Source organism: Meles meles, chromosome 4 (assembly GCF_922984935.1).
Source record: "Meles meles chromosome 4, mMelMel3.1 paternal haplotype, whole genome shotgun sequence".
Taxonomy (NCBI): Eukaryota; Metazoa; Chordata; class Mammalia; order Carnivora; family Mustelidae; genus Meles; species Meles meles.
The window spans coordinates 28752631-28775840 of NC_060069.1; the positions used below are offsets into that span (position 1 = coordinate 28752631).

The 23210-nt window shown below is 40.1% G+C and overlaps 1 protein-coding gene across 2 annotated transcripts in view; it reads left to right on the forward strand.

The window, feature by feature from the left end:
- The window catches only part of ULK4 (unc-51 like kinase 4), a 684359-nt gene that overhangs the window by 543692 nt on the left and 117457 nt on the right, over positions 1-23210 (forward strand). For both annotated transcript variants that reach the window (XM_046001316.1, XM_046001317.1), the window contains exon 35: positions 462-647. In XM_046001316.1, coding sequence (XP_045857272.1) covers positions 462-647 — 186 coding nt within the window. The remainder of the gene's footprint in view (positions 1-461; positions 648-23210) is intronic.

The window sequence follows — 23210 nt, forward strand, 5'->3', positions numbered from 1 at the left end:
CCACAGGTTTAGTCAATAATTTGGACATGGACAAGTTCAGAATGTTCCTTTATATCTCCTAGGAAGTAGATTTTTCCTAAACAGTCAATAGTAAGCAAGAACAGATGAGCCATACTCCTGAAAACTCAGACTATTTCCATTCCTACAAATGGACACACACGCCTGTGTAAATATATTCACATACTAGGAATGCATATAAAATATATGCTGGTCCTTTGCTTGTTACAGGTGTTCTTTACTATGAATTAAAGAAAGGACCAAAGGACTTCTTCTGATTTTGTGCTATTAGCCTTGACTTATTGTATGCATTTTGAAAGAGATTGAAAAAAATCCTGAGTTAGTCAATCTCTATACTCACTCCGACTGACATTCTCCCCATTGGGTCAAATTTTCCCATGTTTCTAGAGGAATACCAGCACCATCCTCAATTTACTTAAATAGTCCTCTTTGTTAATTTGCAGCTTCCAAATGAGGATCCTGAAATTTTTGAAGTGTCATCCAAGTGTCTTTCCATACTGGTTCAGCTGTACGGAGGGGAAAACCCAGACAGCCTGTCTCCTGAAAATGCAGAGAATTTTGCTGATTTACTGACATCCAAGGAGGACCCAAAAGAGCAGAAGCTTCTGTTGAAGATTCTTAGAAGAATGGTGAGTCCACATGGAAACTGGGGCCAGGATGGGTGGCTTCTTTGACAGCTGATTGAAGAGAGTTGTGATTTTCTTCTATCTGATTTCAGTAAAAGAATCCCTGGGTATGTTCCTCGGGAGTCTCCTCTTGATGGCATTTATCATGTTCTGCCTGTCTCTCTACATATCCACATTTTTTTTCCTGAACTGTTGAAGAATAAGTTAGAGACATTGTGCCCTCTCACTCCTTAAGGCATTAAATGTATATTTTCTAACAAAATGGATGTTCTTTTCACCAAAGTAATCAAAATCAAGAAATTTGCCATTGATACACTTCTTTTACCGATGGTCTTTCATATTGCAATTCTATCAATTGCCCCATTAAAGACTTATAATGTCTTTAATCGCTTTTTTTTTTCTGGTAGAGGATCCAGTCCAGAATCACATATGTTGCTAGACACTTGTCTTAAATCTGGAATAGTCCTGCCTCCTTTCTTCATCTTGCATGACATTTTTGAAGAACATAGGCTAGATGGTCTGTAGGCTCTCATTCACTTGGGGTTTGTGTGGTGTTTTCTGATTAGATTCAGGAAAACCCCTGAAGGGAAATCATGTCTTTCTCACTCCTTCACACCCAGAGGCATATGATGTCTATTTGCCCCTTCACTGGTGATGTTAATTTTGATCCCTGGGATTAGTCAATGGCAGCCATTATTTTTAATGTTGCAATTGTTGCAAGATGGAGATCTTCTGACTTCCATCAGTTCTAACTCCCAATATTCTACCTTAAGGAAAAAATTTCCTTTTGCCCCATCGGTTTTGTTTTATATTTTACAAATGTCTTTAGCTGATGTTTACTTGAAAGTACTTTTGAAAATTGACTTGATTTTTACTGTGAATATTATTCTGCTGGTTTGGAAAGCCATTGTATATAGTAGCTATTATTGAAATTAATGAAGGAGTGGAGATCCCATTTGTCTGTGTCAGATTCTGACTTGTCAATCTGTGTTTACCTCTAGCTGCAGATATCTTGAGGGGTCCATTGGCCCTGGAAGCTACAGATGCTCCAGAGACTTATATTCAAGACAACTTTTGTGCCAGTTTGATAGACAGCTGTAGTGCGTGACCCAGCTAAATCTATAGGGCAGGTTATGGGTGACAGATTAGAAGGGACTTAGAGATTTACCCTGAAATGATTTCTCTACAGTTTCTGACATGACACCTATAGGGCCAGTTAGATTCCATTTGGGGAAGAAATGTTAAATCCAAGGGATTTCGACCTGTATATGTGAAAACAAGTAATTTCTGATGCTGTTCATGTTTTTTCATTTTTAAATTGAGTTAATATATATTATATGTTATAATACATATAACATATGTTTATATATAAAACATAATATGTATATTATATAAATATTATTTATATATAATATAAAATTTACCATCTTAGCCCATTTTAATTATACAGTTCAATGGTACTGTGTGCATTCTAATATCGTTCTCTATGAATTTGTCTACTCTCAGTCCCTTATATAGGTGGAAGCATACAATATTTACCCTTTTATGTCTGGCTTATTTCACTCCATGTAATGTCTTTGGGGTTCATCCATGGTGTAGCCTGTGCCAGAGTTTCCTTCCTATTTAAGGCTGAATAATACTCCAGTTGTGTGTATGGACTACATTTTGCTTATCTTCCCATCTGTCGATGGACATTTGGGTTGTTTCCACCTTTTATTCTCCATTTAATTTTTTTTTGTCTTTTTATTATTATCATGGCATTTTCTTTTTTTCAGTGTGTTGTAATCCACTGCTTTCTAATATGTGGTCAGTAGGAATCTCTTCTGGGTGGCTGTGTCTTTTGCCATGCCCCCATCATTTTTTTGGAGCACTTTCATCATTTTTCCCTTTGTAATCCCATGTGTATTCTCTTTCTGTAATTGAGGTGTTGACAGGCAATGTTATTATTGGTTTCAGGTATACAGCATAGCGATTCAACAGTTCTTTCTATACATTACAGTGTTTGCCACAATAAATGTGGTTCTCTGTCACCATACAAAGTTATTAAAATTATTGCCAGTATTCCCTGTGCCGTACTTTTCATCGCTGTGATGTATTTATTTTATGAATGGAAGTTGGTACCTCTTCAGCTATTTTGCCCACCCCTGCCCCCTTCCCCTTCGACAACTACCAATTTGTTCTCTATATTTGAGTATGTTTCTGTTTTTGTTTATTGTGTGTTGTAAAGTCCATATATAAGTAAAATCATGTGACATCTTTCTTTCTGTCTGACTTATTTTGCTTACATAGTACTCTTTCGGTCCACCCATGTTGTTGCAAACAACACACACATACATATGTGTGTGTGTGTGTGTGTGTGTGTGTGTATTTCATTGTATATACATAGCATATATACATATATATACACACACACAAACACACATGCACACATACACACACACACCTTTATCCATTCATCTATCAATGGACAGGTTGCTTATGTATCTTGACTATTATAAATAATGCTATAGTTGGTATTAAAAACTCTTCAAATGTCTGGCAGAATTCTCCAGTGAAATCATCTAGGCCAGGAGATGGCTTTTCAAGAACTTTTAAATTATGAATTCAATTTCTTTAGTGATTATAGGCTTATTAAGTTGTTTATCTTAGCTGAGTTTTGGTGCTTTTTAAAGAATTTGTCCATTTCTTCTAGTTACAGAATTTATGAGCATAAAATTATTCAGAATATTCTGCTATTACCCTTTTCAAATTAGTGTTTTCCTTTTCTTTGGTTAAATACCCAGCAGCAGAATTACTGGATCATATAGTATTTCTCATTTTTTTTTAGGGACTTCCATATTGTTTTCCACAGTGGCTACCATCAGTTGACATCCCACACCAACAGAGATAAGGGTTCCCTTATCTCTGCCTCCTCACCAAAACTTGTTATTTTTTGTCTTTTTGCCTTTTGATTTTTTTGTCACAGCGATTGTGACAGTCACTTGCATTTCCCTGATAATGAGTGATGTTGAGCATTTCATCATTTGTCTGTTGGCCGTCTGTATGTCTTCTTTGGAAAAACATCTGTTCAGGTCCTTTTCCCATCAAATTGGGTGTGGGTTTTTTTTGGTGGTTTTTTTTTTTTTTTGGTGTTGAGTTGTACAAGTTCTTTATATATTTTGGATATTGGATATTAACCTCTTACCAAATGTATCATTTGCAAATATCTTCTCTCATTTAATAGATTACATTTTTGTTTTGTTGATGGCTTCCTTTGCCATGCCAAAGGTTTTTAGTTTGGTGCTGTCCTAATAGTTCATGGTTGCTTTTGTTTCCCTTGCCTCAGGAAACATATCTAGAAAAATATTGCTATAGCTGATGTCAGAGACATTATGGCCTGTGCTTTCTTCTAGAATTTTTATGGTTTCGGGTCTCATATGTAGATCGTGAATCCATTTGAGTTTATTTTTGTGTATGGCATAAGAAAGTAGTCCAATTTTATTCTTATGCATGTAGCTGTCCAGTTTTCCCCACACCATTTACTGAAGAGACTGTCTTCCCTTGTTGTGTATTCTTGCCTCGTTTGTTGTAGATTAACTGAGCATGTAAGTGTGGGTGTATTTCTTGACTCTCTATTAAGCATTTATTCTTGTAACATGATATTCTAGGTTCATCTTCTACCCTTTTTTGCAGCATCCCTGGAGTCAGTCATTTCCCCAAGGAACAGTGGAACATTTTCCTGGAGTTTTCTTGCTTTTCACTTAGAAAGCAAGATACAAAAATGTTCTAGGGTGAGATTATGAGGACTGTTTGCTTAACAAGAAAAACAGGTGGGACAGTCCCAAGAGCCCCATCCCAAGTTGTACTGTCTCATAGAGGAAAGCTCTGCAGAGACATCACCCTGATGTGTCTGACGTAGCTATATGGGAATGTCTGTCGTGTTTGCAGGTCAGCCATCTGTGAGGCATGTTTTAAAATCTCCCAAAGCTTTCTAAATTACCCTGGTTCAGTCAGTGGTGGGTTCAAGTTGTGTAAAGCACAGTCAGGGGTTCTGGGGCCCATTCAGCACAGCTAAGGCCTAGAATTTGCCTATCCTGAAACTCCGTTCAAGTCACACTTAACACTGAGTCCAGTATGTGCAGATACAAATGGCAGTAGATTACTTAGAATTGTATAATGCCTGATGTAGTCATTCCTCCTGCCTGGCCCACTGCTCCCCATCCTTACATCTGTGGCAGCCATTTTCCTAACTGTTGGCTTACTTTCTGTTCTCATCTGCATATTACCAGGGTAGTGATCTGGCTCGTTCACCACTCTATATTCATCATGTTATAGTGTCTGATCCACAAAAGGTGGTCAGTAGATGTCTATATCTGTGCTGGCCCCCACATTGAGGACTTTCAGTGCATTGTCTCATTTACCAGCAACCCTAGAGGTCAGCCCCACGGATTAGTCCCATTTTACAGGTTCAAAACTAAGACTCAGAGAACTTAAGTAATATACCCACGGCCACCAAGTAGGAGACAGAAGAGCTGTTACCAAGTTGGATGGCCCCTCACCTGTGCTCTTTCCAAGCAGCTGGCCACCTTGCCACTGCTACCCATTACTGAAATGGACTCTGTGGCGTTCATCAAGCTGACTTTAACCAAATTCTGATCTGGAAAGCACTTGAGAGATTTGTTTTTTCATTCATGGAAAAACAAGTCATAGAATTCTTCCTATGCGCAAGTGTGGCTTCGAGGATACTAGGACAGTAACGCATCATCTTCCTGCTCCCTGTTCTCAAGGGTTTCTCCCTGGAGAGACAGAAAAATACCCAGCTTCCTTACAAAGCAGAATGCAATCCATTCTACACTGGAGAGGCCAGCAAAGTTCCACAGGACCAATCCCATTAGGGATGAAGTTGGCAGTGTTGTCCACACATGGAAAGGAGGAAACATCCTGAGCAAGGGATGTGAGATGTATGGAGCTATAATGGGAGACATAAGAAAAGGGCCAAGAAAGACCAGACCATTCCAGTAGCAATTTTAGTAGCATTTGGAGTTGGGACGCCATTTTCTGGAATTAGGAAATTCTGGGCTCTGAAACAAAAGGGCAGTGACAGCATCTAATTGAATTTTAATTATCTGTACTGGAAAAGAAAACTTCATCATCATAGCTGGCATGTAATAGGTATTTAATAGGTCTCCAACGAGTTGAGTAAGAAATGTCTATAAAATCTCTGCTGTTTGTTAGTTACAGTTTGTTCATTATTTTTGCCATCCCCTGTGTGTATTGTGAGCGCACTTGAGTCCTTCACAGATGCATAGATCGGACTGAGAAGGGCGTCGTAAGACATGTAGTTTGCCCACAGTCTTCTGTCCCAGTCTCCTCCATGGTATCCCTGCCAAATTTTTGTGGAGTGGGTGAGATTGGAGAGGCAGATCTAAAGACGACAGGAACTCAAAAGATCCAGAAATATAAGTAGAGCTTTCCTATGGCCTTCTTGAGGCAGCCTCTCAGGCGCACCTCACCTCACCTCACAGAACTAGGGGAACCAGATATGATAGAGAAGCAGGGACCCTTCTAGATTTCTTACCTGCTGTCAGTAATTATATTGGGGCCTGATAGGTGCAGCCTCCTGGTTGTAAGGAGTTAAGAAGGGAAAGACAAGTCGTTGAGGATCTTACTCAAATGATTGTTCATTCACAGAGTGCATACTCTCCCCATGAGCACTTCCAAAAAGAAGGCCCTGTGCTGTGGGGTTATCTCTTTTTAAGCCCTGATAGGAGAGTAACCTCCTTGCCTAAAGCCAGTGAACTTGTTGGTTTCATCCAGAGAAGTTGTCTCAAATACATGTGACCCCATAGTTTATAAGGCCAAGTAATAAGCATGTCAGAGATAGGTAAACCACCATCAACAGAGAACTTTCTTGGGGAATAAGGTGGCTGATCCCCCACACCCCCAGTGAGTCTCACAAAAGGCTGGGATTCTTGAAATACCTGTTTATAGTCCCAAGCTTGTGATAACAACTTTCTAAAATCACAATTTTCAATAACCGATTCAAGATATAGAATATTTAATTCATGCCAATGGATGTGGGATATGTTCTGCCCCTGGGGTGCTCTTGCTTATTTAGTCTGTATGTAGAACATCCGGAAAATGTTGAACAGACCTAAGAATGTAATTATCTATTGTAATTTACCAGACAGTTGGGAGGTTTTATAATTATACTTTGTGCTCTAGCTTTAAAAATGTGTTGGAATCTTTCAAGGTGCTCCCATGTTTACGGGTCCCTTAAACTTGATATCAGTGGGAGTTTTCCCAGGGTAATGATCATAGATTAGGTACTCATCACTTAATTAAAGCTAGCTTATTCCAACACTGGAAATACCAAGTACATGCAGACCACCAGACATGGTCTGTAAAACTGGCTTAAACATAAACTATTGACGACTTTATGAAAACAGAGAAGTGATCTGTTGGAGGGTGATGGTGAGATGCTTAATGGGTCTAACGCCTGTCAGCTGCCCATCTGTCTACCTGGTGTGGCAGAAGTGCAATTTGGGATTGTTCTCTGATGAGGGTTTAGATTCAAGATAATTACAAGTAGCTATCTCTTGGAGCTCCTTTAGCATGTGGCTTTCAGAAAATCTCCCTGCGCTCACCATCGTTTTCCTTCCAAATTCTCATGTACGTCCCCAGGTCCTTTCATTCCAGCATGGGAAGAGGGCTGTTCTGTTGGTAAAAACCAGTGTTCACATACAGGGTCTTTAAAGCTTTGGGGAGACCACATACAGAAACTGAAAATTCTGCAGCCATTCTTTTTCTATTTTAGGGCCAGAATAAGCTATAGACTTAGGATCAGAAAGGACTTCATTCCTATTAGAAAAGTAAAGAAGTGTTTCTTGAGGTATAATAAAAAGGCAAAATGATTCCTCTCTCCCTCCTAGCTTATTTTTCTCATGATAAGATCTTCTGCTCTTGCTTTTCTTCTTAAAGGAGAAAAAAAGAGGAAGATTGGTGTGAAGCCAGTGAAATTTTTAAGAGAAACGCTATGCACCCAAATGACTAAAAAGTAAATGTAATCAATTTTGTGGTAATCTGGTCACTTAGAAAGTTTTTTTGAAACTCTGAGAGGTGCTCTTAAGTGTTTGCAAGGGGGATCATTCATGAATCCATACACATTCATTTGTAGTTCACTGGACAAGCATTCTCCACCAGCGATTGCCACAGGGTCGCAAGGTAATTGGGGACTCTGTGAATGACTGAGTAGTCTCTTTCTAACAAAGAAAAACATTGTCTTGCCTAGAATTTTTACTTACTTCCCTGAGCAAACATTCCCGAGCTTTTGAGCAAGACAGGCTCCGGAAGCAAATGGCCAGTGAAATACAGTCCCTGATAGCCTGTCCCTCTCAGGATATAGACTTCTGTCTTGCAGTGAGACAACCGTCGCTCTCAAGAGCCTGAGGGAGCATATGGCTCCTTGCCATAGGTTTCTTCAGGAGGTGCCTGTAACAGAGAAAACTTCCTTAAAATCCACTTTGAAAACATCTCATTTCCCCCCACATTTCCTTCATCTTCCCCTTTGTGCACCTGCTCCGTCTTTCACTTCTCACGTGGAAGCTCCTTGGGATGAGGCTGGTCATGGTCCTGGCTGCTTTCACAATCTGTTTGTATCCCCTGGGCAGCATAATTATCCTTCTGTTTTAACTTTTCCTCAAGATGTTCATCTCCCCTCCCCACTCCCTCAAATTCTTCTGGGGAAAAAATTTGTTCCCTTCTCTAAAGAGATTGCCATTGATGGTACTTTTACCCTCCTTTTTAACACAAAAGTTTCAAAACCACAAAAAGTTGAAAGGATAGTATAGGGAACACCAGTGTAATAAAGAATTGCTATCAGAATTGTTACTATTTTATCATACTCTCTATTTCTATGTGTCTAATTTTCCGAATTATGTGAATGTAAAAGCAGCATGACACTCAGCCCCAAACTACATCAACATTATCACACCCAAGAAAAGAACAGTTTCATAATATTGATAATCTCCACTTCTTATTTATTTTTCTGGTTGTAAAAAAATGGCTTTTGTAGCTTTTTTTTTTTTTAGAACCATATAATTTTGGGGGCACCTGGGTGGCTCAGTTATTTGAGCATCAAGCTCTTGATTTTGGCTCAGGTCATGATCTTTCAGGGTGGTGAGATTGTCAGGCTCCAAGCTCACTGGGGAGTCAGCTTGAGGATTTTCTCTCCCTCTCCCCTCTCTCACTCTCAAATAAATAAGTATGCCCCTCCCCCCACTCTCAAATAAATAAATCTTAAAAAAAAAACAAAACCACATTCTAGTTAAGGTTCAGACACAGATTTAATTGTTTTTTTTTTTAAAACTCTTTCTCTCTTGCACACACACTCTATAAGTAATCTCTCCCCACAACGTGGGCTCAGACAACACAACCCCAAGATCAAGAATCGCATGCTCTTCCAATGAGCCAGCCAGACTCCCTTTGTCTCTTTTACTAGAAAAGTCTTTTGCTTCCTCTCCCCTCCCCCACAAGAAATTGATTATTTAAAGAGCTCAAGTCATTTGACTGGTAGAATGTTCAATATTCTGGAAGATATGATTATTTCTTCATAACATTTTTGGTGAGAATACCTCACTGGCAATAACCCCTCATATTGTATCCCACGGGAAGCATATGATGTCGGGCTCCCCCACTTGTGGGAGAAGTTTGTTTGCTTGCTTAAGGGGCTGTGTGTCACACCTTTCTGTCTTGCAGATATGTTTCCCATTGCAATTACAAAGTAATTCTCAGAGAGATGCTTTGGCACTGTGTGAACAACTGTATTCCCCACAACTTTTTTATACCAAAGGGTAAAAGGTATATAAATGGGATAATGTTCATGGAGCAAAAGAAACAGGTGATTTGTAAGCATGAGAGAGGGAACATTTGAAGCATGGGAAGGGCCAACCTGCTGTCCTTGGCAACAAGTAGACTTTCCCTCAGAAAGATGGAAGACCTGCCAACGATGCTGCTTCCTTCCACAATATTAATTCCCTGAGAAGGCACCCAGTGTAAATTTTGAGTAAAGCTGAATTCTTGGAATTGTTTTATGTTCTGTAGCCTCCTAACAACCAGGGAGGAAAAAAAATAAGGAAAAAGAACCAGAAAAAGAAGCTGCTTACTCTGAAGGATCGTTTATTTATGCAAATCTTGAATATTCCCACTTATAGGGACTTATTATCTGGTTCAAATTAGAGTGATTATTACTCACTCTGGAGTTCCCCTGATTTTTAGTGATCATACTGACCATCATCAACCCCACTGTGTGGCTGTTGTGTGCGGAATGCTGCAGACTCTCTTGGGTATGTGGGATTTCCTTAATGACGTGTTTTAATGAAACCATCTCAAAATAATGAGCATGCAAAGCATGTTAAGTGTTAGGACAAACATGTTTGAAAAATACCTCCTTGTGGATGTGGACAGCAAAGAAAATCATTCTTAGGGTCCTTCCATTATAAACAGCTACTTTAAATATTTCTAATTTTTTAATATTTGAAATTATTTCACATATAATTTTCCTTTACATAATCTATATTAAGAAATGAATTTCACTGGTTGAAGGAAATATCAGTTATTATCTACATTCTGTTCATAGGAATATGTTTCTTTCCTTAAAAAGATTGTTTTTAAGTAGATTCACTGTGTATAACAAAGAATGAGAATTTGATTTCAGGTTTTCAGTTTTTAAATAATCCTAGAAAAAGCTAAAATTTTAAAAATGTTTCTCAGTTGATATTTTAAATATCTGAGAAAGTATTTATTTTAATATTTATTTTAATATTTATAATTAGAAGAGAGAGCAGGGAGGGGTTAGAGAGAGAGGATGATTCTTAAGCAGGTTCCATGCAAAGCACAGAGCCTGGTGCGGGGCATGATCTCAGAACTGTGACATCATGACCTGACAGGAGCCTCTGAGTGAGTACTTTAAATTGTAGCTTTTAGATAACTTGAATTAAAAAGTCTATTGTGACCTCTTCTTTGGGGAGGGTAAGTAATTGATCAACAGAAGTACTTAACAAAATTTAGGCATATGATTTTATAATATAGGAGTTTCTTTTTGTTCCAGAACAATTGATACTGGAAAAATAACCACTTAGTGTAAATTCATGTGCTAGCCACATAACAGTTGTGGTAAATAATGATAGGATATATGGTGGGACTTGATCTCAAAAAAATAAAACTAAAATTTATTAAAGTGAATTGATTTTGTCTTTTAACAAATTATAAAATCATGTTTATAGTGAGTTGCTACTTAGTATTTTGTGACACTATGCAGAAAAGATCTTCACTCTTAGTGAAGACTAAGCACTCAGCAAGTAGTTATTAAAAGTGGGAAACTGGAAGGGGAGATGAACCATGAGAGACTATGGACTCTGAAAAACAACCAGAGGGTTTTGGGGGGGGGTAGGAGGTTGAGGAACCAGGTGGTGGGTAATAGGGAGGGCACGTACTGCATGGAGCACTGGGTGTGATGCCAAAACAATGAACACTGTTATGCTGTAAATAAACAAATAAACGAATAAAATAAATAAATAAATAAATAAAAGTGCCTATCCTGTGCCAGACAGAGTTCCAAAGGCTAGGTATGCAGCAGTGAACAACACAGATAAAAATCTCAGCTCTACTGGAGCTTCCTGGGAGAGTGAGATGATAGCCATGTAGATATAAATATAGCTCTGTTATATTTTAAGCAGTAAAAGCACTAAGAAGAAAAGTATATCAGGAAAGAAATTAGAGCGGGACATTTGCAACTTGAGATAACATGTCCAGGGAAGGTCTTACTGAGATGGTATCTGAGTGAAGAGTAGACATATGGGATGTGAGGGAGATAACGGGGAAGGGGTGAAGCGGAGGAAGAAGTCCTTGCTGCCCTGTAAGCCCTTGAAAAGACTAGCCTTTATCCTGAGGGTTTTGAGCAGGGGGCTGAGATTGACCTTGCTGTGTTGAGAATAGTCATTGAAGATCAGAGTTAAGAGATGTCGGGAGGTTACTGCAGTCCGGGAGAGTCCTGATCATGGCTTGCAGTTTTTATATTTTGGATAGATCTTGAAAGCATAACCAGTGGTGTGTGCCAACAGATTGGATATAGGTCAAGACAAAAGGAATAGTCAAAGTTGATTCCAATTTTGGTCTAAGCTAAGCCCTAGATGGCTAGAACTCAGAGGGAACTGGTTTCAGGGGAGGGTGGGGAAATCAGGAACTCAGTTTGGAATAGGTTCTGTGTGAGCTGTCAGTCAGACAACCAACTGGGAGTGTCTGGTTGGCTGTTGGAGCTACAGATCTGGAATTCCAAGTAGGAGAAGTCTGGACTGGAGGGGGAACGCTGGGAGGTGTTGACCAGAGTGTGGGATGCTTGCATGTGGATTCTGGAGGGCTGCAGTTAATGGTAATGACCAGGTCTAGGGTAAAACCATAGGAGTGAGTGTCTAAAATGTGAAGGCGTCCAAGGTCATTGGATGGAAAGCCAAAATACTATCTGCTGCTAGAAAGATCCTCTCTATGGATATTGATATTGCTAAGCACTGTGATGGGTGTCAAGGACAAGGACAGTGGGCTGAGGACCAACTGATCCTGTAATTGCAACAGGGAAGAGTAGCAGGTCTGAAAGACACCTGCAGGGGAGGCAGCATTCTGAGGGAAAAGCCCAGTTTCAGTTGGAGCAACAAAGTGAAGGGAACATCCTGGGAAAAGATGAACATAAAAGAGATTTTGCTGGTGACTAACCAAAGGACATAGTGCATGAAGTTCAAGTGAAGGGATGAACAGGGAGCCCAAGAAAGGTCTGTACAGAGCCTTTTGGGAATGACAGTCCAGGGGAAGAGGGGACCTGAGCTTCGCATAATGACCAATGTAAACTAGGATAGAGCATGTGAGGAGACTAGTCCTGACTGTTCTAGGCAGACAGGATGGGGGAGGCTGTGAGAGATCAGAGTCAGCAGAGGGCTGGTCTTGCTCTGCGTGTGCATGTCCCACCTGAGCCCTCCCAAGGCAGCCTCTAGCCAGGTCCCTCCACCCCATCACCTGGGGCTCTCCCAGTGATTCGGGACTTGTTGTGTGTGTCATCTTTCACATTCTCACAATTGAATTAGGCACATTGTAATAGCCTGCCTGTTGAACCTTCTTAGCAACATCTTAGAATGGTTTTTGCCATGCTGCTTAAGGTCTCGCAAATTTTCCATTGCAATTCATATTAGCGTTGCCTTTTGAAGTGCCTCTCCTCTCTTCACACCTGAACATATTTGTCCCTTCTTCAGCTGGTGATCATCCAGTTTCTTCACTCTTCAAAGGCTTTGAGTGTGAGTGTTCCACCATCACTGGCAATGATTTAATGGAATTGTTAATGAAAGTTAATGAAATCCCATATGTTTTGTAAGATTGGAATTTTCATGTTGCAATTGATCTGTGTATCACAAATAGACTGACTTATAAAAAAAACATTTCACCTTACCCAGCTGAGCACTTTCATGTGTGAGTGCCTGACAGCAAATCACCCATCAGTTTATCGGTGAACTTATTCGTACACCCACTTAACCAGAGTTCGTGGGGACTTGGGTTTGGAAAATAAATATTTGCATAATAAGAACCCTCTACCACCCTGTAATGACTCTTTTAACTTTGTAAATTGATGATCCCACATGCAGACATAGTTGTATTTAAGGATTTACCTTTAAACTCAACCATCATAATAAATGACCCTCCTGATCTATGTCTGTGGACATTTGCTTTGATATCTTAATATTTTGATTTGTAGGGTTGATTAGTGAGACTGAGCAAACTGTACAGTCTCCTTCTACTCTTTCTCCCTAGAACCTCAGGAGAGGGCTAAAGAGGTTAGGTGGCCCATACAGGCAGTATAGAAAGACCAAGTCTCATTAGCATCTTAGGGTGTTGAGCCAACATCCTACACCAGCATCCCAGGGGTACAAATGGCTCATTACTGAGACCTGCCATAACTTTTTGTTTCAGGGATTAGCTTTTCCAACACCATTGCTACAGGAAGTGTTTTGAAAATGTTCCTGAGAATTATTTCCTGTGGCATCTTGCTTTCCTATTGCCATTCTCATGACCCTCTTTGAAGTAGGTAATGATTGGAACTCTCATTTCAAATTACCCTTGCTTCCCCTCTGGATTTATACACAGGATGTATTTATCCTTTCTTCAAAGAAAGTGTCAAAGTTCTACACAGTGTATTTTTTCAAGATGTTAAATACTTCTATTTACTACAAACAGATCGTACTTGCTTTCTATGAAATACCCCTAGAAACATGATAGATTTCATTAGTTGGGGCTCCAAAATATTTACTTTTAAGTACCATAAAAGTTTTGATGCCACTTGCTTTTTTTTTTTTTTATTCCTTCATTATTGTGTCAAGAAATGAAGCCTGTTTATGAACTCCACATGGACCTTTTGTGTAATGGTTATGAGCAGGTTTTAATGAAATTTGAGAGTGTCTCTAGAGATCACAGATACTGGGGCCTTTAACATTGCAGTGTTGCTTAGCAACCTGGAAGTCATTACATTTCCAGGCTCTGTAATAGCATGATATACTTTTCTTTGCCAGTCCCTGATGAGAATGTAAGGGAAATAATCCCTTTCTAAAGGTTGCACTCTAGGAGTGGGCAGCAAAGTAGATTTTTTTTTCCTCTTCTCATGGTCTGGGCAGGTTTTAATTCAGTTCACAAGCATTGTTTTATGAATGTTGCATGTGGCAGAATGAAATAGATTCTAAGATGATATTCTTAAAAGGAAGGTCTACTGTTCTGAAATTTATTGTAAATACCGTAGGAGTTGTTAACATATGCATGTACCTTTCACTGTGTTGAAAAGATTTGGCTTATTCATTAACTATCAGTTAATCCAAGAATGTCTGCTTATTCAGTCCAGGTATTTGCAGGTACCAGACAGGTTTTAAGAGTATAGGAAAACCATATATTTTAGGTGGGAAAGCTTGACTTATTGACTATCTTTGGAAAGATATTTTTGTAATTTTTCTAAAGCAGTATCTTTTTAGATTATAAAAGAATAGACAATTTTACATGAAGTTCATAGCAGCATTGTTGTTGATAGGCAAAAAGTAGAAACAACCCAAACGTCCATCACCTGATGAATGAACAAATAAAATGTGGTATATCCATACAATGGAATATTATCTGGCCATGAAAGGGAGTGAAGTACTGATGTGTACTACAATGAGGATGAACCTTGAGGGCATGGTGCTAAGTGAAAGAAATCCCACACAAAATACCACATACTGCACAATTCCATTTATGTGAACCCTAGAATAGACAAACCTAGAGAGACAGAAGGATTAGTGGTTGCCAGGGCTCGAAAGGAAGGGGAGGAAAGAGACTGCTAATGCATATGGGGTTTGGGGAGGTGATGAACATGATCTAGAACCAATTGTGATGGTGGTTACAAACCTTTGTGAATGTACTGAAAACCAGTGAATTGAACACTTTTAAAATGATGAGATTTGTGTTTTGTGAACTTGTTATAAACAAATTACAGTATCCAAGAAAAATAATAAAAGGAATATATAACCATGGTAGAAAACTTGGGGAAATATCTGAGTAAAAAGGAGAAAATCATCCTTAATCTTATAATCTGTACAATTACCATGGTTAATGTTTTGTTTCATTCTGGATACACATGACCTATGTGTGTGTGTGTGTGTGTGTACATATGCACAAACACACATTATATTGACATATATTTCTAAATGATTAGAGATTTTAAGTCATGGTGTTAAAAAATGCATGTGTTTACCTTGATTGCCTCCACAAATTCCATCAAAATGATCAATAGAAATATAAAGATAAATTTAAAAATAAAGTAAAAAATTTAAAAATTAAAAAAATAAGCTGAAGTGCATAGTCTCACTGAAAACAAGAAAAAGGATCAGTAATAGATGTTTCATTTGGGGAATTTCTAGAAGACAGCAATTAGTTTAAGAGAGGGGTATTCTGAATTGAGGAGACCTCAGATCACCACAGGCGAAGAAGCATGTTAATGAAGAAGCTTTGGAAGAATCCCAGGCTCAGGGTCAGCGGGGGCTCAGAGGCAGTGCAGAGCCTAGGCCCTGGCCACAGCCTTGGACCTGCTCAGCACAGGAACTGCCCCAAGGTGCTCTGTGGTAGCTGCAAGGGTGACTGAATTCGGGCCGGGCTGTCCTGGCCCACCAGAGCAACTGCCCTCCACCAAAGTGAATTGAATACTCAACCTTCTGACCCTGTTCCTCCTCTGAATTTAAGTCAACTCATTTCTCCTTCATTTCGTCCAGGGCAAAGCTGCCCATTGCTCTCAGCAGCCTCTGCTTAGCAGAGATTCCCTAAGGAATTCTAAGTGAGATCTTACAAATTCCTGAGGTAGCTACCAGAAACTCACTTGTATAGATCTTCATTTGTGAATATGAATAGACAAGGAAGAAATCAGTCGCTGGACATTTGAGGAAAGTCTGTAGCCAAAGAATGGCCACAGGTGAGCCAAAAAAGCCAGTGGTTACAGGGGGGAAAAAGAAATAAGACTTAAAAAAAAAATTCTAATTAGTATCCTCATAAAGACTTTAAAGATTATTGCATTCATAAAATAAAACATGACTTTCGAATTTTAAAACCCAGTAGAGAGGTTGAGTAACAGAATAAACTCTGACAAAAGCCAAGTGAATTATTTATAAAACCAACCTGAAGAGTTCTTTCTGAACACAGAGTGAGAGAAATGTTAAGAACCATGGCAGATGGATCCAGAAAATCCAATAGCTTTTCATGGGAACAGTCTATTAGCACCACAGGTCTGGTGATCCACCCAAATTAATTACCCTCTTGGCATGGGGAAGAGGGATCGAACACCTGACTGTGGTATGTGGATGTTTCTTCCACATCCTCTCCAGGAGCACAATCTGCTTATAGGCTATATGCATAAATGTATAGGTATACTTACTGTGTATCTGTTTGCAAATTGCTCTCCCGTGGAGCTATATATACACACAATAAGAGTGTGTGTGTGTGTGTGAGTGTGTGTGTGTGTGTGTGTATTTGTATGTATATATGTCAGGTGTGTTTTCTAAAGATAGGTATTTGGGGCATTTCATTTGTAGAATCTATTGAACTGAATGCTGATTGCTTTGTAATTTTTAAAACATAAGGTGTATAATATTACTCTTGAAAGAACATATTTTCTAGGGAGTTACATATATTTCCAAAACTATAATATAAAAATAAAAGACGAAAGAAAGAGAAATTAAGGAGTCAATCCCATTTACAATTGTACCCAAAACTATAAGATACCTAGGAATAAACCTAACCAAAGAGACTAAGAATCTATACACAGAAAATTATAAAGTACTCATGAAAGAAATTGAGGAAGACACAAAAAAATGGAAAAATGTTCCATGCTCCTGGATTGGAAGAATAAATATTGTGAAAATGTCTATGCTACCTAAAGCAATCTACACATTTAATGCAATCCCTATCAAAATACCATCCATTTTTTTCATAGAAATGGAACAAATAATCCTCAAATTTATATGGAACCAGAAAAGACCTCGAATAGCCAAAGGAATATTGAAAAAGAAAGCCAAAGTTGGTGGCATCACAATTCCGGACTTCAAGCTCTATTACAAAGCTGTCATCATCAAGACAGCATGGTACTGGCACAAAAACAGACACATAGATCAGTGGAACAGAATAGAGAGCCCAGAAATCGACCCTCAACTCTATGGTCAACTCATCTTCGACAAAGCAGGAAAGAATGTCCAATGGAAAAAAGACAGCCTCTTCAATAAATGGTGCTGGGAAAATTGGACAGCCACATGCAGAAAAATGAAATTGGACCACTTCCTTACACCACACACGAAAATAGACTCCAAATGGATGAAGGACCTCAATGTGAGAAAGGAATCCATCAAAATCCTTGAGGAGAACGCAGGCAGCAACCTCTTCGACCTCAGCCGTAGCAACATCTTCCTAGGAACAACGGCAAAGGCAAGGGAAGCAAGGGCAAAAATGAACTATTGGGATTTCATCAAGATCAAAAGCTTTTTCACAGCAAAGGAAACAGTTAACAAAACCAAAAGACAGCTGACAGAATGGGAGAAGATATTTGCAAACGACACATCAGATAAAGGGCTAGTATCCAAAATCTATAAGGAACGTAGCAAACTCAACACCCAGAGAACAAACAATCCAATCAAGAAATGGGCAGAGGACATGAACAGACATTTCTGCAAAGAAGAAATCCAGATGGCCAACAGACACATGAAAAAGTGCTCCACGTCACTCGGCATCAGGGAAATACAAATCAAAACCACAATGAGATATCACCTCACACCAGTCAGAATGGCTAAAATTAACAAGTCAGGAAATGACAGATGCTGGCGAGGATGTGGAGAAAGGGGAACCCTCCTCCACTGTTGGTGGGAATGCAAGCTGGTGCAACCACTCTGGAAAACAGCATGGAGGTTCCTCAAAATGTTGAAAATAGAACTACCCTATGACCCAGCAATTGCACTACTAGGTATTTACCCTAAAGATACAAACATAGTGATCCGAAGGGGCACGTGTACCCGAATGTTTATAGCAGCAATGTCTACAATAGCCAGACTATGGAAAGAACCTAGATGTCCATCAACAGATGAATGGATAAAGAAGAAGTGGTATATATACACAATGGAATACTATGCAGCCATCAAAAGAAATGAAATCTTGCCATTTGCGATGACGTGGATGGAACTAGAGCGTATCATGCTTAGTGAAATAAGTCAATTGGAGAAAGACAACTATCACATGATCTCCCTGATATGAGGACATGGAGAAGCAACATGGGGGGGGTAGGGGGATAGGAGAAGAATAAATGAAAGAAGATGGGATTGGGAGGGAGACAAACCATAAATGACTCTTAATCTCACAAAACAAACTGGGGGTTGCTGGGGGGAGGTGGGATTGGGAGAGGGGGAGCGGGCTATGGACATTGGGGAGGCGAGGCGAACCATAAGAGACTATGGACTCTGAAAAACAACCTGAGGGTTTTGAAGGGTCAGGGGTGGGAGGTTGGGGCAACCTGAGGGTTTTGAAGGGTCAGGGGTGGGAGGTTGGGGGAACAGGTGGTGGGTAATGGGGAGGGCACGTTTTGCATGGAGCACTGGGTGTTGTGCAAAAAGAATGAATACTGTTACGCTGAAAAAATAAATAAAATGGAAAAAAAAGAAGTTAAAGCATTAAAAAAAATAAATAAATAAAAGACGATCCCATCACTTTTCCCTTGTATTTAATCTAAACAGTCACCCCTCTTTGATGCTGAGCTAATGGGAACCACCAACAATGTCATTAGTCCCATGAGTTCCTTGAGTTTCCATTGAAGTAAATTTTTTTTCATCTTTTTTATTTTCTTATTTTTAATGGGGATACAATTGATACACAACATTAATTTCAGGTGTACATGTAATGATTGGATATGTGTATATATTATGAAATGATCATCACAATAAGTCTGGTTAACATCCATCACCACATCTCTTGTCTTTAAGGATAGCCATTTTAAAAGGTATAAGGTGATGTCTCACTGTATTTTTAATGTGCATTTCCTTTTTTTATTCTAAATTAAAGTTAGTTAACTTATAATTAGTTAACATAGTTAACATTAGTTAACATATAATGTGTATTATTAGGTTCGGGATAGGATTTAGGGATTCATCAAGTCTTAAGAGGATTTCAAGAGTGGAATTGAACTCGGGGAATCCATGAAGCCATGTGACCAGGATTCCTTGTCTGGTCCTAAGGGCTGTCTATATGGGGTGCCCTTAATACTTAAATGCTGCTTGCTGTTTGCTTTGAGAGCATCTCTGGCCTTTGCGATGGTGCCACTGTGAGACTGTCCGTCTTTTCTGGATTAGCAGATCTAACCCAGGCAGATTTTCAGATGTGTGATTAACAGATCACCCTTTGTTGAGATACACAGTGAATCTATCCAGATGCTTCCTGAATGATTCACTTTGCAATATGGAGTATTTGATTTAAACCAATTTAATCTATGTCTTTAACTAAAAATATCATTTGCCCTAATTCGATTTTTAAAAAGCCTTTAGTTGATACAACGTTAGGATGTGATGTTCTTTCCATTGAGGTGGGTGAAGTCTGAACTTCGACGAGATGCGTGTTTGGCATTCCCAGTGAAAGAGCTCAGTCAAATGGTGAAGAGGCTTGGGGGTTTGGGCAGCCTTGGATTCAGGTGTCACTTTTATTTGGTAAACAATTGACCAGGTAATCTATCTTCACTGATCTCTACTTTCTTTTTTTTTTTTTTATTTACAGCATAACAGTGTTCATTGTTTTGGCATCACACCCAGTGCTCCATGCAGTACCTGCCCTCCCTATTACCCACCACCTGGTTCCTCAACCTCCCACCCCCCCCCCCCCGCCCCTTCAAAACCCTCTGGTTGTTTTTCAGAGTCCATAGTCTCTCATGGTTCATCTCCCCTTCCACTTTCCCTCAACTCCCTCTCCTCTACTTTCTAATATAAATAATAGACGTAAAATTATCTCTACCATAACATTGTTGTGAGGAGTGAGGGTAGTGTAAGCAACAGGGTCAGCATGTGCATGGAAAGTAACTGCTTGGAAATGGTAACTTTTCCTCTTGTCATTGTCATCAACATCCCCATCATCATTTTTATTCCTATATTATATTAATTTCTTGGTTTCAGAATACTTAGTTGTCTTCTTCCCAAATGCATGCTGCACTCACATAATTGTAAAAACAGGACATGGAAAAATGTCTGCTGGTCATATGAGACTGTTTTGAATTTGCTTCATTGAACTTTCATAGATTCAGAGTTCAAAGTCATGAGGGTAAGTGCCGTCCATCGTGAAAAAACATTTTTTTTAATTCAATTTAATTAACATCTAGTGTATTAGTTTCAGAGCTTCTGCATGGCAAAGGAAACAGTCAACAAAACTAAAAAGCAACCTACGGAATATTTGCAAATAGATATTTGCAAATGTCTTATCAGAGGGCTAGTATCCAAAATCTATAAAGGAATTATCAAACTCAATACCCACCCCCCCCCCCAAATCCAGTCAAATTTTACTTACTCCTTTTTTCTTTCTCTTAAATGAGACAAGTGTTACTGTTTACTGTGACATGAAGCAGCATTCACCCAGGGTGGGCCCCAGTAAAAACACCTAGATTTTCAGACCAGATATTGAGATTACCCAGCAAAAATCCGAATCCAGAGTGTAGTGAACTTGCTGAAATAGTACCATCTCAGGGCTAGTTTGATGGTGTGACGGAGTCCACAACCTCCAGCCCCTTGCTGCTCAAAATGTGGTCCCAGACCTGTAGCAGCTTTATTACTGGGAAGCACATTTGAAATGCAGAGTCTTGGGTCCCCTCTGTGCTTGCTGAATCAGAATCTGCATGTCAACTTGTCCCGCAGGAGGTTCATGGGCACACTCTTTGAACAATACTACTCGAAAGAAAGGAAGGGGGGAAGGAAGAAGGAAGGGGGAGGCAAAGGAAAAGGAAAAAGGAAGGAAAAAACACTACTCTAGGGTCTGCTCCTGCAAATCCAGAGTGGGTGGTTACTGAAGCCATAAAAAAGATCTGGGTCTGAGAGATTCCCTTCTCAGAATCCAGTCTCTCTTGAGCCAATTGCAGTACTTTTAGCTGTGTTTTCGAGAAGAGATTCTTCTCGGTCTTGATAAGAGACTCTGATCAGTGTCTGTCCATTTATTTCTAGAAGACCTGTTAACATCCTACTTTTGGTAATCTTTTTATTTCTTATTTTAATTTTCCTTATATTGGAACATGATCATGTCATTCAAAGTTGACATAACTGTTTATGGTTTCTGTTTCTAAAAGCTCGTTTAACTAGTACAGAATTCACAAGGGGAGAAACTTTGAACAGCACGAGAAGAGAAATACCAGGGAGAGAATATTGATTAAATAAGCCCATGAAACAGACTAGCAGAAAGTGAGAGTTTTCCCATCTGCTAAAATGAGAATATCCACGTACAAATGCATTAATAATGCAGTCATGTGGACAGAGGGTCCAGCTTGGGGTCTGGCAGAGGGCAGGGAGCCAACGTTGTTGCTGATCGATCATTTCAGGGGCAGAGGCCAGGAAGTGAGGATGGGGGGGGGCAGTATTGAGTGAGCCCTTTTAGTCATCACCAGTGACTGGATTGAGAGAGGACACTCAGGCATAGCTAGGCAGGTTCAGACCTCTCTGTCAGTTACCTGCTGTGTCCTTGGACAAGTCACTTGACATGTGAGATATGAGTACATCTACCTGCTGGAGCCCTCATGTAAGGATTACAGGAGATAATAGTGCAGCACATCACTGATCACAGCACAGACAAAGCCATCAGTAAAGGCATCCATGCCTGCGCATGCACACAGGGATAGGCTTTGGAAATGGCAAGTTTATTTCCAGATCCTTAGGACCCAGTTATCTGTCCCTACCAGACTGTAGACTTTCCTAGAACTTATTTTCTCAGTGAATGCCACTGCTGTTTGAGAACACACATCCTTCTTGTCTGCAATACACACCTTCTGCCCAGGGCTTCGGTGATGGGGGACTGGCTGGCACACTGCATAATGAATACAGTTTTATTGCTTGCCTCTGTGAGAAGCTGGAGCTCTGAAGTCAGTTTTAGAGCAGTCCCCTTCGGACGTGGTGAAGCAGCCCTGGGCCAGCAGCAGTCTCCCGGCACAGAGGAGGCCTCTGTTGTCTGCTTCCCCAAACCAGGGATCAACCTTGCTGTGTCTCTGGAGAGCTCAGAGCTGTCAACAGAGGGGCTCATGACTTATGCATGAAGCCAGGTGATCCCATCTGGCCTCCCTCAAGGTCTCGACCCTTCCTTGGTCCTTCCCTGCGGCCAACATGGAATCCTTAGCCCCTGGGGAACCCGAGGCCTATTGCCAATTACTGTGGGTATCTCTCTGTGCTCCCCCAAAAGAGCTCCTTGTGCCTTGTTAGGCTTAATTACATGGCCTCTGAGAGCTGGAGCTTGTGGTTTGAGGCTCACCAGTGGCCCTGGGGCATTCTGAGGAGGGGCAGCAGGGCTCCTGGGGTTCACAGTGCGGCGGTGCACACGCTTGCCACCTCCTTGACCACTCCAAAGGCTGGAGGGTGGCCAGGCTGCTGCTGCAGATCACACTGGAGACTGTGTCACCCCACAAAAACCTTCTAGGAACAGAGCATCCAGGATAGGGTGCCTGGATCTCCTGAGCTTCTGAGCCATCGCGAACCTGGAATGTCCTCTGCTGCTAAGAGCAGGGAATTCCAGTTCTTATTGCCAACTGTTAATCAAATGACTCTAAAGACTGGTGATAGGTGGATGTTAATAGCCCCATTCTTCCTTTGAGGACACTGAGGCACAGGAACCCAGGTGAGTAGGTTGTAGATCCAGGATTGGAACCCGCATATTTTACCTTAACGTTTTTAACCATCGTCATCGTGAATCATGTATGTCGTGTCATATTTACCCCAAATAGGAGAAAATTATGCACCTAAGATGGATAAGAGGATAAATTTTATCACAATTTTT